The following is a 15,511-nucleotide window of genomic DNA, read 5'->3' as shown; positions in this document are numbered from 1 at the left end:
AACTGCTTATCCCATCAGTCTGCACCTGGACCATAGCCCTCCTTATCCCTGTCATCCACATACCTATCCAAATGTTTCGGTATAGAATCACAAGGCCACACTTGGAATATTGTGCTCAGTTCTGGTTGCCTCATTATAGAAAGGATTTAGAGAAGGTGCAGAGATTTACCAGGATGCTGTGTCAATGAGGATAGTTAAGCAAGCTTAGGGCTTTTCTCTTTGGAGCAAAGAAGGATGTGAGGCAACTTGATGGCAGTATGCAAGATGATAAGAGGCATAGATTGAGTGGACAGGCAGAGTTATTTTCCTAGGATGGAAATGGCTAGTACAAGGGGGCATAATTTTAAGGGGTTTGGAGGAAAGCATAGAGGGCATGTCAGAGGTAAATTTTTTTACACAGAGAGTGGTGGGTGCTGGTAGAGGTGGATACAATAGGGAATTTTAAGGGACTCTTAGATAGGCACATAGATGAATGAAAAGTGGAGGGCTATGTGGGAGGGAAGGGTTAGACTGAGCTTAGAGTAGGTTAAAAGGTCAGCACAACATCTTTTGCCAAAGGGTCTGTATTAAGCTGTTATGTTCTCTGTTCTATGATTTATAAAGCATGTAACAATAATTTTCTATAACCCAGAACTTGGTAACACAGTAGATACTTGTACTACTTACTTTACAGAAATGTAAATTGGTATATTACTATCACATGTACAGTGAATCGCTTACCATGTATAGTAGTTAAACAGATCAAATCATTACACGGTGCATTGAGCCAGAATAAGGTAAAACAATAACAATGCAGAATCAAATGCAACAGCTACTGAACAAGTGCAGTGCCGGTAAACAATAAAGTGCAAGATCATAACAAGGTAGATCGTGAGGCCAAGTGTCTATCTTATCGTACAAGTCAAGTCAAGATGATTTCAACCATAACTGCTGATACAGTACACAGTAAAAATGAAACAACGTTCCTCCAGGACCATGGTGCTACATGAAACAACACAAAACTACACTAGACTACGTGAAACAACACAAAACTACATTAGACTTCAGACCTACACGGGACTACATAAAGTGCACAAAACAGTGCAAGACAGTACAATAATTAATAAACAAGACAATAGGCACAGTAAAGGACAAAATACAATATAATAATAAATGATGTAAATGTAAAGAAGTTCATTCGAGAGTCCAGTGATAGTGTGGTAGAAGCTGTCCTTGAGCCTGGTGGTAAATGTTTTCAGGCTTTTGTATCTTCTGCCCGATGGAAAGGGAGAGAAGTGAGAATGTCTGGGGTGGGCGGGGGCGTTGATTATGCTGGCTGCTTTACTGAGGCATGAGAGGTGAAGAGCGAATCCATCGGAGGGAGTCTGAATGCTGTGATATGCTGAGCTGTGTACACAGCTCCCCAGTTTCCAACGTGGTAGGTATGTTCATCCACAGTATTTCAATAGCATTATTGTTATAAAGCAACTTTCTTAGTAAAAACCGTTACTAATGGGGTTGAGTGCAAACCTGATTCTTACCAGCATTCATTACAGGTCTTTCTTGAAGGTTCTCGCTCATTTCTGATCAAGGATCAGAGATGAAATCCAATCACAAACAAGAGAGAATCTGCAGATGCTGGAAATCCGAGCAACACACGCAAAATGCTGGAGGAACTCAGCAGGCCCCCAGGCAGCATCTAGGAAAAGAGTACAGCCGATGTTTCGGGCCGAGACCTTTGGGCAGGATAACCTTTCCTGCTGAGATTCTCCAGCATTTTGTGTGTGTAGCAAGGAGCAGAGCTGTATGTCAGGCACCATCACATTGTGCTCAGTCTCGGTTAAGCCTGTCATACTTAAGTGAACATTTCTCAGCCTCAGCACTTCCAAAGTGTTTTATAGCCAATGACACACTTAGCAAATAGTGTCAAGTAGGAAGCTCAGCAGCCATCTTGTACATAGCAAACTCCCATGTGTGCATTGCGATAATGCTCTGGTTAGTGATGTTGAATAAGGGATTAGAAATTGGCCAGGATTTGAGGGATATGTCCCCAGATCTTCTAGAGAGTGGGATCAAATCATGTCCATCAGGGAAAGTGAGTGGGACACTAGATATATATAGTCATTGAGCACTACAGCACAGAATTAGGCCCTTCGGTCCATCTAGTCTATGCTGAACTATTAGTCGCATTCATGTACTTATTCAAACTTCTCTTAAGTATTGAAATCAAACCCACATCCACCACTTCCAAGGCAGCTTGTTCCACATTCACCACCCTCTGAGTGAAGAAGTTCCCCCTCAAGTTCCCCTTAAACTTTTCACCTTTCATCCTTAACCCATGACCTCTTGTTCTAGTCTCACCCAACTTCAATAGAAAAGGTCTGCTTGCATTTATCCTATCAAAACCCCTCAAAATTTCATATACCTCTATCAAATTTCCCCTCATTCTTCTAAGGTCCAGGGAATAAAGTCCTAACTTATTCAACCTTTCGCTATAACTCAGGTTCTCAAATCCCAGCAACATGCTTGTAAATTTTCTCTGTACTCTTTTAATTTTATTGATATCTTTCCTGCAGGTAGGTGACCAAAACTGTGCACCATACATCAGATTAGGCCTCAGCAATGTCTTATACAACCTCAATATTACATCCCAACTCCCATACTCAATATATTGATTTATGAGGCCAATGTGCCAAAAGATCTCTTTATGACCTTTTGTGACAACACTTTCAAGGAATTGTGGATCTGTATTCCCAGATCCCATCCCATTCTCATTTAAAAAACTGTTACCTAAATATTGGATTGAATTATTTTTTTCAAATAAAATTGGTTTAAATTGAATTCTTTCCTTTATAGTGGAAACATTGAGTTCAAGGCTCAGGGAGTTATGTTACACCTTTATAAAACTGATTATCCCACATCTGGAGTATTGCATTAATTTCTGGTTGCCCATTATAGGAAGAATGTGGCGGCTTTGGAGAGGGTGCAGAAGAGGTTTACCAGGATGCTGCCTGGGTTAGAGGATGTGGCATGGGGAGATGTTAGAGAGACTAGGTATTCTGCCTCTAGAGGTGCTGCTTATTTTGTATGTAGTTTGTTTTGTACAAACATCACTTCCTGTTCATAAGTTGCTTTTTACATCATAACTTGTCCGGGTTAATTTGGATTTCAACTTGAAGCACACATGGTAGAAAGAGACTGATCTCCACCCACAATTTATTTGCCCTTGAAACAGCAATATCATTTTACAAGTTTTTTTCATTAAAAACCCTGAAGAAAGCTTCCGGCTCGGATGATTTTTGAGGTGTTTAACTCCCTGTCTAGCCTTGTACACGATGCACTGTGAGGGCATTAGACTCTAGCCTTATACATGATGCACTGTGAGGGCATTAGACTCTAGCCTTGTACACGATGCACTGTGAGGGCATTAGACTCTAGCCTTGTACACGATGCACTGTGAGGGCATTAGACTCTAGCCTTGTACACGATGCACTGTGAGGGCATTAGACTCCAGGGTTGACTAAGAGTGTGTGGAGTCTAAGGGAAAACCTGACAGAAGTTTTTAAGATAACCAGAGGCATAAATAGACTAGAGAGCTGACCTTTCTCCCAGGATCAATGTCTAAGACCAGAGGTCCTGCATTTAGGTGTGAGGGGAAAAGTTCAAAGAATTGCGGGACTCGTTTCCTTTTAAAAGGAGATCGTTGGGTACCTGAAATGTGTTGGCGGGAGTAATGCTGGAGGTAAATATGACAGATTTAAAATAGGCTCTTAGGTTGGCTCATGGATGCACCGAGAATGGAGAAGTATGGACTTTGTGTGGGTAGACAGGATTAGTTTAATTAAGCATTAGATTACAAATTTGTTTAGTTTGCCTAATTAGTTTGCCAAACAGCCTGCCCCTGTGTTGGACTCTTTATGTTCTAAATTAATTATGCCAAGTTCAACAGTTTGTAAATATTTCTGAATGGAAACAATAGGAGGCTCTGATAGCAAAGTTCCCAGCCGGCTTTCCCCTTGTCAGAGACAATCAGAATCAGGTTTATTATCACCACCATGTGACATGAAATTTGTTAACTTAGCAGCAGCTGTTCAATGCAATACATAATCTAGCAGAAAGAGAAAAACATAAATAAAACATAATAATAAATAAACAAGTAAATCAATTATGTATATTGAATAGATTTTTTAAAATGTGTAAAAACATAAATGCTGTATATTAAAAAAGTGAGGTAGTGTTCATGGGTTCAATGTCCATATAGGAATCGGATGGCAGAGGGGAAGAAGCTGTTCCTGAATCGCTGAGTGTGTGCCTTCAGGCTCCTGTATCTCCTGCCTGATGGTAACAGTGAGAAACGGGCATGCCCTGGGTGCTGGAGGTCCTTAATAATGGACGCTGCCTTTCTGAGACACCCCTCCGTAAAGATGTCCTGGGTACTTTGTAGGCTAGTACCCAAGATGGAGCCGACTAGATTTACAACCTTCTGCAGATTCTTTTGATGCACTCCAAGGACAGGATCTCAGAAGTGTTGTAGTGAGGGGCTGCCACCAACAAGTGGAGAGTAGGCGAAGTCTGTAATGCACACCTGGCCCAGGTGAGGGGAGGTGTGCAGCAATTGTGGGCTGGGTGGAGTGTGATCTGACCTGAAAGGCTCCTGATAAAGATTGACTTAGCTTAGCACAGTGGTTGGCATAATGCTATTGCAGCGCCGGTGACCCAGGTTCAAATCCACCACTTACTGTAAGGAGTTTGTACATTCGTCCCTTGACCACTTGGGTTTCCTCCAGGTGCTCCAGTTTTCTTTCACTTTCCAAAGACGTACAGGTATAGGTTAATTAGACACAGGGGTGTAATTAGCCAGCACAGGTCATTGGTCCTGAAGAGCCTGTTACTGATAAACAGATAGATAGATAGATAGATAGATAGATAGATTCAAGGGATACAGACTTTTACTAGTAAGGAGGAATTCTATTGCCCATCTCTGGTTGCCCTTGAGTGAGCTGCCTTCTTGAACGACTGCAGTTCTCGAGGTGTGGGTACACGCACAGTGCTGTTAGGTAGAGAGCTCCAGGATTTTGAAGGGGTATTTCTCATTCATACTGGCGTGTGGCTTGGAAGGCAATTTCGAGGGGTGGTGTTCCCTTTGCTTTTGCTGTCCTTGTCCTTCCATTTGGTAAAGGTGGTGAGTTTGAACAGTGTCAAAGGAGTCTCGGTGAATTGCTGCTGTCAGTACAAACTGTAGCTACTGTGCTTTGGTGGCGGAGTAAGTGAATGGTTGCGGGTGGGTGGGGTGTCTATCAAGTGGACTGCTATATTCCGTATTGAGAAAGGGAAGGGTATAAACTCAAAGTTTATGTTTATGGTTAATTATACCAATGTAGCTGCTTTCATTATTATCACATCTGAAACATTGGGCTCACTCAGGGTCATTTCCATTGCATTAAAGTGGAAAAGAATAGAAGTTTTAAATGCAAGTGACATGATGAGGATAACAGTATCTCAGAACATAACAGTCCACACAAACAGTGAGCCTAGTTAAAGGGTCCTTCCGGACGGTGGGATTATGTAACCAGTTAGAATGGTTTCTCGTTGCCTTGTACTAATTGTTGCCTAACCTCAGCTATGTGCAGGCTTTAGGTGTCTACCTACAGAGGGGACAAAGGATGAGGAAGATTCCCTCAGATAGACTGAGGTCTCCCTCTCCCCTCTTTGTGTCATTTACTAGGAGCACTGTATATGAAGGTCCCAAAGCAGTGCTGAGGATCCCTACCATCCATCCCTCGATCTCTTTGACCCACTCCAGTCAGGGAGGAAGTACAGGAGCACCAGGACTAGGACTGTCAGACTGGGTAACAGATTCTCCCCTCAGGCTGTGAGACTAATAAATACCCTGCCAACACCGAGGTCGCGTCACTAGCACAGCGAGTTGTTAATGTTTACTCTTTACCTGTGCTGCACAATTCACATGCATTGTGAATTATATTTTATTAATTTATTTGTGGTAATATTTTGTTTTATGTGCTGTGTGTGATATATGTACTAGAGGTGCACCATGGTCTGGAGGAACTTTGTTTCATTTGGTTGTATATATGTACAGTCAGAGGACAATAAACTTGAACTTGAAACCCATACACCTAATAGATTCACAAGAGGCTCAATGCACTAATTTATCCTACACCCAGTACATGTACTAAGTCCAGGGAGAAAACAGTGAAGGAGAAGTTTTGCTGGTGATTTACACTTGACTCGCCAGAATTATACGGTCAAGTTATGCCCTGGTTGTACTAACATTAACTTTTTTGTTTTTCCAGAAAGCCACGATAGGAGGTGCAAACCTACTCAATCCTGATATAGCATTAACAAATGGGATTATGCACGTCATTGATAAGGTATAGTCAATGTTCACGGTGCATCGTGCTTCCTGTCTGATAATAGATTTCCTCCTTACTAATAAAATGTATATATTGTGAATGAGATAATTTAAAATACATGGAACTGACAAGTGATTCTGAAGAATTAGCTATGATTCATTAGTTGCTAAATATAGCCAAATTACACATGTTCTTGTACACTATTTGTTTTGGATGTTTTTCAAAATGATCAAAAAATGAATTTAGTATCATTTGCAACCCAGTAAACAAATTGAGTGTGAGTGTCGAGCTCACAACTCGGCCTCGTAAAAAAAAAAGCAACCGCGCTGTGAGAAGGACGTGGGGGACCACTCACAGAATCTTTCCTCCAAGACAAACACTTTGAAAAACAAAGTGGTCGCCGAGGCTCTGGCAGAGTATGGCACACGAAACAAAACGAATTGTATATCTTTCTGTATTTGTTAGACCAACAAAAAAACCATAAGAAACAGAAACTGGTACAAGTCACACCTCACACCATTTGCAACTTCTAACCAAAGCTGACTCTTAGCACAAGTTTCTTGCACCAAACTTTGATTTCCTTCATATCTCCATCTGTAATATACTTAGAAACTGGGCCACCAGAGTTTTCTTGGGAAGATAATTCCAAAAATCTAACCATCATTTGGACATTTATTCTTAACTCTGTTCAGATGTTAGGATGTGATAGCCAAAGCCTGGGTCTGTGAGTCCGTCGGGAAAGACAAATTGAATTGATTTGACTTTATTTCTTAAATCCTTCACATACATGAGGAGTAAAAATCTTTCCGTTACATCTCTGTCTAAATGTGCAATGTTCAATCATAGTAATTTATAATAATAAATAAAACAGTCATGTAGCATAGAGTACACTCAAATCAGCATGAGTTAATCAGTCTGATATCCTGGTAGAAGAAGCTGTCCCAGAGCCTGTTGGTCCTGGCTTTTATGCTGCGGTACCATTTCCCGGATGGTAGCAGCTGGAATAGATTGTGGTTGGGGTGACTCAGATCCCCAGTGATCCTATGGGCACTATTTACACATCTGTCCTTGTAAATATCCTAAATCATGGGAAGTTCACAATTACAGGTGCGCTGGGCTGTCCGCACCACTCTCTGCAGAATCCTGTGTTTAAGGGAGGTACAGTTCCCATACCAGGCAGTGATGCAGCCAGTCAGGATGCTCTCGATTGTGCCCCTGTAGAAAGTTTCTAGGACCCATTGTCTGTGAGTCCAGATCAACTGAAGGCTGAAGGCCTGGTGCTGACCAGTCCTGGGGTTGAAGGACTGTGTCTGTGTCTGTGAGGTCATGGGTGGATGATTGGAGGGTGGTGTGAAGAATGGGGCTTGTTTTACTGTCGTCCTGTTGTTGCTGCCTGTATTGTTCTGCTGAACATTGTGGGCATGCTGGGTTGGCATAGGTAGCAACACCGACTTAGGTTGTGTTGGTTGTTAATGGAAATCACGCATTTCACTGTATGTTTCGATGTACAAATAAATGAATCTGAATTTGAATGGCCACTTCCTTTGAGTCCTTCTCTATTTTCTCAAAGGAGCATGAATGACACTGTATTGAAGAAGACCCCTTGGCAAGTTGTCAATATTTAACTCTTCACTGGTAACAGTGAAATGAAACTTAGTCATTGATCCATCTTGCCCACGAGTGGAGGAACTACTGAATTCAGGAACGTCAGATTTGGAAGAATGTGGATATTCTGGTGAATGAGTTCTGGTGGAGGGGAGGCTGAGGGGAAACCTGATGGGAGTTTGAGGTTATGAGAGGCATAGGTAGAGTAGATGTCAAAAATGCCTCATATTGGAGGGCATGCAGTTTAGATGAAGGTGGGGGGGGTAAGTTCACGGGAGATGTGTGGGCAAATTTCCTCCACGTAGAACGGTGGGTGCTTGGTATGTGCTGTCGAGAGTGGTATGGGGAGAAACGTAATGGAACAATGGTTCTGAACCTTTTTTGTGTCATGGAGCCTTATCATCAACTGAGGGGTCTGTGGACCCCAGGTTGGGAAAGTCAGCAGGATTGGAAAGGAAGGGGAGGAGAGGGAAGAGAGTACTGATGCACATGAATGTGCAGAGAATGGAGGGATACGGCCTTTGTGAAAGCAGAAGGAATTATTTAATCAAGCATTTAATTAGGTTTCCACAGCATAATAGGCTCTGTTGTACTTTTCTACATTCTGTGTTTATTACCCTTGCCTAAAGGTCTCTGCGTATGGGGTCTTGCTGTGTAAAATTAGCTGCTGTGTTCCTTGCGTTACAGCAGAGGCTAAATTTCAAAGTACTTAAGGTGTGTTGGGATATTCTGTGAAAGTTGGTGTACATGGTTAATGTACATTAACCAAACCTTTATCTCCCAATTCTCAGATCCCATTCTCTCACAATGAAATCTTCATGTATCCATAAATTTAGAAGCAAATTAATTAAAGACACCATTACAAACACAGATTTGGATCATTTCAGGCCAATATTCTTCATGGCATTGTAACAACAGCTCTTGATATTGTAGGTTCTAATACCCGAACAAGAAATGAGTGATGCTCCAGTCAGCCTGCTGTCAAGACTGGACCAGATGCCCGATTATTCTCGCTTCAAAGAGATGATAAAGGTAAGACCGTTATAGAGCCCAGATGATCATGAAGTACTACTACTCACAATGCCTGCACGGAAGCAAGTCAAAAATGTTAAATTGCTTAAGCATAGACACGAGATTCTGCAGATGCTGGGTATCCAGATAAACAGACACAAAATGCTGGAGGAACTCAGCAAGTCAGCCAGCATCTATGGAGACGAATAAACCGTTGATATTTCGGGCCGAGATCTTTTGTCAGGACTGGAAAGGAAGAGGGAAGAAGCCAGAATAACAAGATGGGGTGAGGGGAACGAGTACAAGCTGGCAGGCGATAGGTGAAACTAGGTGAGGGGGTAGGTGGGGGAGGAGGGACAAAGTGAGAATCTGGGGGAGGGGGTGATAGGTGGAAGAAGTAAAGGACTGAGAAAGAAGGAGCCTGATAGGAGAGGAGAATGGACCATGGGAGAAAGGGAAGGAGGAGGGGCACCAGCTGGAGGCGATGGGCAGCTGAGGAGATGAGAAGGGGTAAGAGGGGACACGGGATGGAGAATGGAAAAACAGAGAAGAGGGAGGAGGGAAAATGATCAGGTCTTAAAGATGCCTATTTTTCTGCTTCATCAACAGAACTTGACACAGATTGAGAGTGCGAGCGCCTACACTGTCTACCCACCAAACAACGAGGCCATTGAGAAGTATCTCAAGGAGAAAGGCATTGATACTCTGGTATGTTTCTTACTAGGGCAAGTCATGAAACTGAAATTAAATGTGGAACTTCCAAGGCAAAGCCAGAATAAGATAAGCATGATAAAAACATTCCTGAACTCACATGGCTGATTCCTGTGAACAATTTCATTCATGATTAGTTCTGAATAATTACAACAAAGGAACACAGGTTCTGTGAAGATGAAGTAGTATCCAAGGAATGGTCCAGCTTGCAGGAAAACGTCAGGGCTGGAATAGCCCATCCCCCCTGAGTGGTCTCCAGTCCTTGCATGAACCTATGAGAGCAAAGTAATTCATCCTTAAGTGTTACTGAAATAAACTGCACACCAGCTCACTGCACCTACGCTCCTTGCCTTTCTTAAGTATCTTTATTTTTTGATTTAAATAGATCATATCCATTAAATATTCATGGGGGTGATGGCTGCCCCGTTTCATGAGACCATAGGACATAGGAGAGGAATTGGGACTTTTGGCCCCTTGACTCTGCGCCACCATTCCATCTTAGCTGATTTATTAACCCTCTCAATCCCATTCTCCTGCTTTCTCCCCCCATAACCTTTGATGCTCTGACTAATCAAAAGCCTAACAATCTCCACATTAAATACACCCAACGACTTGGCCTCCACAGCTGTCTGTGGCAATGAATTCCACAGATTCACCACCCTTTGGCTAAAGAAATTCCTCTTCATCTCTGTTCTAAAGGGACGTCCTTCTATTCTGAGCCTGTGCCCTCTGGTCCTAGACTCCCCCACTACAGGAAACATCCTCTCCACTTCCACTCTATCTAGGCCTATCAATATTCAATAGGTTTCAATGAAATCCCCCCTCATTCTTCTAAACTCCAGCAAATGCAGGACCCGACCATCAAATACTCCTCAAACATTAACCCTTTCATTCTTGGTATCATTCTCATGTACCTCCTCTAGACCTCTCCCATGCTGGCATATCCTTCCTTAGATTAGGGGCCCTAAACTGCTTGCAATTCTCCAAGTGTGGTCTGATCAATGCCTTATAAATCCTCAGCAATACGTTCATCCAATGGCTCTAACTCTGTTTCTCTCTCCACATCCACAGTCTACAAAAGTAGTTGCTTTTGACTGATAATTGCCCCTGTGAAAATCAGTACCTTCTATAAAGCTACTGAAGAAACCCTTGCCTCATTGCTAAAATAAATTAATAGTAAACGATGTAGAAATATGGAAAATAGGACCAGGAGTCAGCCACTCAAACCTCTGAATCCGCTCCACCTCTCAGGGTCATTGTGGTTGATCAGCTCAATTCAATACCATGGTCCCACCATCTCACCATCTCACCATATCCCTTGTTCTCCCCATGAGTCTTCATAAACCCGGTGTGGATGAGTGTGTGCCCTCGAGAACATACCGGACATAACCAAACCAAAAAGCCATGGATGAACCAAGAGATTCATAGTCTGCTGAGGGTTAGATCTGTGGCATTCATGATCGGCGGATCTAGAACTAATTAAGAAGTCCAGGTACAACCTATGAAAGGCTATTTTAAGAGAGAAGAAATAACTCCAATTGAAATTAGAGATGGAAATCAGACAGACAGTCAGACATACTTTATTGATCCTGAGAGAAATTGGGTTTGGATGTAGGTCTGGCAGGGCTTGTAGGCCATTGCTTCCTACAAGGTGAAAACTAACATCATGAATGGCTGTGATGTTTCACTCCCAGGTGAGCTCAGTGCCTTTCATGCACACTTTGAGAGGAAGAATGGAACTGTACCAGTGCCCGAGAAGAGCAGGGTGAGCTGCCTCAGTGACTATTGCCCATTTGCACTCCCATCCTGAATCAACTCCTGACTAAGCATAGACCTGGACCAGCTGCAGTTTGCCTATCGCCACAGTAGTCTCACTGGCTCCCCACTTGGCCTTGGATCACCTGGACAACAGCAATGCCTACATCAGACTGCCGCTCAACTAATCAGCGAGCTCCAAAGCCTGGGCCTCTGTACCTCTCTCTGCAACTGGTCCTTGACTTCCTCATTGGGAGATGACAGTCAGTGCAAATCCAAAATAACATTTCCTTCTTGCTGACAATCAAATCTAGCACATCTCAAGGATGTATGCTTAGCCACTGCTCTACTCTCTGTACACCCACAACAGTGTGGCCAGGCACAGCTCAGATGCCGCCTATAAATTTCCTGACAATGCAGCTATTATGTGTTGCAACGTACTGCTGCCGCAAAACAACAGATTTTATGACATATGCCATTGATATTAAACCTGATTCTGATTCCTTGTCACCTTCCTCGGCCTTTTCTCCTTGGAGTGACGGAAGATGAGAGGTGACCTGATAGAAGTGTATAAGATAATGAGAGGCATTTATCGTGTGGATAGTCAGAGGCTTTTTTCCCAGGGCTAAAATGGCCAACACGAGAGGGCACAGTCTTAAGGTGCTCAGACGTAGGTTCAGAGGGGATGTCAGGGGTAAGTTTTTTTTATGCACAGAGTTGTCAGTGTGTGGAATGGGCTACCGGTGATGGTGGTGGAGGTGGATACAATAGGGTCTTTTAAGAGTTTCTTGGATAGGTATGTGGAGCTTAGAAAAATAGAGGGCTATGGGTAACCCTAGGTAATTTCTAAAGTAAGTACATGTTCGACACAGCATTGTGGGCTGAAGGGCCTGTAGGTTTTCTATGTTTCTGGATGAGATTCTGTCAACAGTTGTGTCAACAGTAAATTTATAGATAATGTACGAGCTGTGCCTAGCCAGATCTTTCCAATGTCTAATCTGTCCAGCTCTGATAAAGTTTTGTAGGTTTCTAAGAGATCCCGTCTCATTCTTCCAAGCTGTAATGAATGTAAGCTTCTCTCCATGTGTCAGCTTTGCTAACCTAAGGGTTATTAAAGGATGTAGAGAATATTATCTCCTGATCTTTCTAACAGGATGAAGATTTACTCAAATACCACGTCATTCTGGATCAGAAACTGACGGAGAGTGATATGCACAATGGGATGCACCGAGAGACTATGCTCGGATTTTCATTTCAAGTTGGTTTCTTTCGAAGAAATGACCAGGTACAGTACATGCATTGTGTGTTCAACAGTGCATCCTATGGCGTACAACGTTGACAGACTTCATGAATGGAGATACTAGAGGTTGAAACAGGGCTTCAAATAAAGACAAGAGCACTTTAAGGCTTCAGCTGTAAGATCAGAGTCAATTCCCACCACTGTCTGTAAGGAGCTTGTTTGTTCTCCTGTGACCGCATGGGTTTCCCCTGGGTGCTCCGGTTTCCTCCCGCATCCCAACAACGCGCGGGATAGGGCTAGTGAGCTGTGGGCACGCTGTGTTGGCACCAGAAGCATGGCAACACTTGCGGGCTGCCCCGCACAATCCTCGCTGATTGATGTGACGCAAGTGACACATCTCGCCGTATGTTTCGATGTACATGTGACGAATAAACTTGCCTTTTAATTTAAACAAAGTGCATGCATAAATTAAGAGTGAAAACAAACTGACCTAAGCACTGGGTTTGGATGTAGTAAGCTAGCAGACAGTGTGGAGCATCTGGGGATGTAGCTAGCCATGAAGAGCGATTGCACAGACCAGTTACGTCACTGGCTGGCATAGGTTTCCTAATAAAAGGAATGGTGTGGACAAGCAGAAACATAACTCTCCTCCCTCCTCACCAACGACAAACAATTTATTAAAATTGTACAGTTTGCTCTATAATATTAAGAATATACCTGCATGCTAGAGATGAAAGATAGCTTTATTTGTCACAAGTACATCAAAACATTGAAATATACAGTGAAATGTATAGTTTACGTCAGCAATCTACACAGTCTGAGGGTGTCACTACGCCTTCAGCACCAATACAGTGTGCCCACAACCCACTAACCCTAACCGGCATGTGTTTGGAATTTGCAAGGAAACTGGAGGAAGCCCACGTGGTCATGAGGAGAAGGTACAACCTCCTTACAGACAGCATGGGAACTGAACCCTGACTGCTGGCGCTGGAAAGCGTTGTGCTAACCGCTGCGTGACCGTGCCATCCTAGGTCTGGCCAAACCGATTGGTTTAAAAACTCTTCCCTGAAGCGCAGTTGTGAAACCAAACGGGGTTTTATAGTCATGATTGCTGCCTCTGATTCCAGATTACTTAATTAATAAACTCCACTCGAATGTGAAAATATTTGCAGGAGTAGGCCACCCGGCCCCTGATACACCATCAATAACTCTCTGAGATGTGAAGTCGAAATATCGGCTTTTATTGACTGGAAGAAAGAACAAGCAGTAGTTGACCACCATACTACATCCTGGAGAATGAGGGCCGGGCTCAGGCCTCAATCGCCTTTATACCGTGGTCTGTGGGAGGAGCCACAGGAGCAGTCAGCAGGGGGCATGTCCAGACAGGTATATGTAGTTCGCCACAGCCCCTCAAGTCTGCCCTATCATTCAATATGATCTACGCTGGTCATAATTCCTCTTCTGCACCAATTTCCCCATCACCCTCAATTCCCCTGACTTCCAAATATTTAACTATCTCCACCTTAAATATAGCTAATGATCTTGCCTCCACCACCCTCTGGGGCAGAGAATTCCCAAGGTTCATGACTCTGAGAGAAGGAATTTACATGCACCTTGCTATGTGGAGGAGTTGATGGATGATAGTTTAATTGAGTCCAGCAACTTGCCCCTAATGTGTAAGTGACTGCACTGTATCTCTCTGTGACCCTATTACTTGTAGCTCTTTGTGAATGACGCACCAGTCAACTTCACCAATGTGGAAACAGACAAAGGAATGATCCACGGACTGACAAAGGTTCTGGAGATCCAGAAAAATCGATGTGACACCAAAGATCCCACTGTGTTACCGGTAAGAGATCAAAGCGATTCGAAGGAGCTACTCGTAACTCCGAATGCGTTTGTACTCAGGTCTCTAGATGTGAAGGAGCTACTCGTAGCTCCGAATGCGTTTGTGCTCAGGTCTCTAGATGTGAAGGAGCTACTCGTAGCTCCGAATGCGTTTGTGCTCAGGTCTCTAGATGCGAAGGAGCTACTCGTAGCTCTGAACACGGCATCCAGATCGTGCACAGGGTCTGCAACCTTCCCCGTCACCACTGCAAGTGCAAGAGGGAGCATTGTGAGAGCCACTTCCCTGATCCTCAGGAACTCGCAGTCCCAAGTTATTGAACTACCCTGACTCACTAACCTGACAGCTTGTAATGAAAAAAATATTAACATTCGTTCCTTATTCTTTCCTGATTCAGCAGCAAGACATATTTGCAAACAAATGAGGCACAGTACACATGTTAAAGGTTATGAGAAATTACTTTATTGAGAGTTATATAATGCATAAAATACAGAAGGAAAGAAGAGTGATAAATAAAATAGTAAACAAGGAAAAAATACATTACACAATCACTAAACTGTGCCACACAATATACTGCTGGAGGGAAGCTAAAGTATCCAACAGCTTTTCCATTTTCTCTGTTTCTCTCTCTGTCTCTCACCCCCTTTCCCTCCACCTCTCTCAACGACTTTCTCTCGGTCTCCCCTTTCCTTCTCTCTTCCGCTCTTCCTCTCTCCCTCTTCCTCCCACTTCCCCCTTTCCCCTCCCCCTTCAGTGTCCATGGCTCTTTCTCCAGCTCTTAGCACTAGTCATGAACTAAGAGAAGACTCACAAAGAAATTGTCCATTTTCAATACCCTTCAAGATCCCTGACTCAATACTTTCCCAGGCAAACACGTATTTCATTGTGACCTACTCTCCAGTACTCTCTACTGGTACTCACACTAAGTGCCCAATACGTTGCTGTGGACTGGTTCCCTTGTACTTTTCCAAAATATTCCCACATCCCAGACCA

General features: G+C 43.3%; 1 protein-coding gene across 2 annotated transcripts in view; it reads left to right on the top strand.

The window, feature by feature from the left end:
- The window catches only part of stab2 (stabilin 2), a 191,852-nt gene that overhangs the window by 91,937 nt on the left and 84,404 nt on the right, over nucleotides 1-15,511 (top strand). For both annotated transcript variants that reach the window (XM_073058832.1, XM_073058831.1), the window contains exons 31-35: nucleotides 6,291-6,368; nucleotides 8,889-8,987; nucleotides 9,576-9,674; nucleotides 12,586-12,717; nucleotides 14,393-14,521. In XM_073058832.1, coding sequence (XP_072914933.1) covers nucleotides 6,291-6,368; nucleotides 8,889-8,987; nucleotides 9,576-9,674; nucleotides 12,586-12,717; nucleotides 14,393-14,521 — 537 coding nt within the window. The remainder of the gene's footprint in view (nucleotides 1-6,290; nucleotides 6,369-8,888; nucleotides 8,988-9,575; nucleotides 9,675-12,585; nucleotides 12,718-14,392; nucleotides 14,522-15,511) is intronic.

Source organism: Hemitrygon akajei, chromosome 10 (assembly GCF_048418815.1).
Source record: "Hemitrygon akajei chromosome 10, sHemAka1.3, whole genome shotgun sequence".
NCBI lineage: Eukaryota > Metazoa > Chordata > Chondrichthyes > Myliobatiformes > Dasyatidae > Hemitrygon > Hemitrygon akajei.
This window is presented reverse-complemented; position numbering and strand designations above follow the sequence as displayed.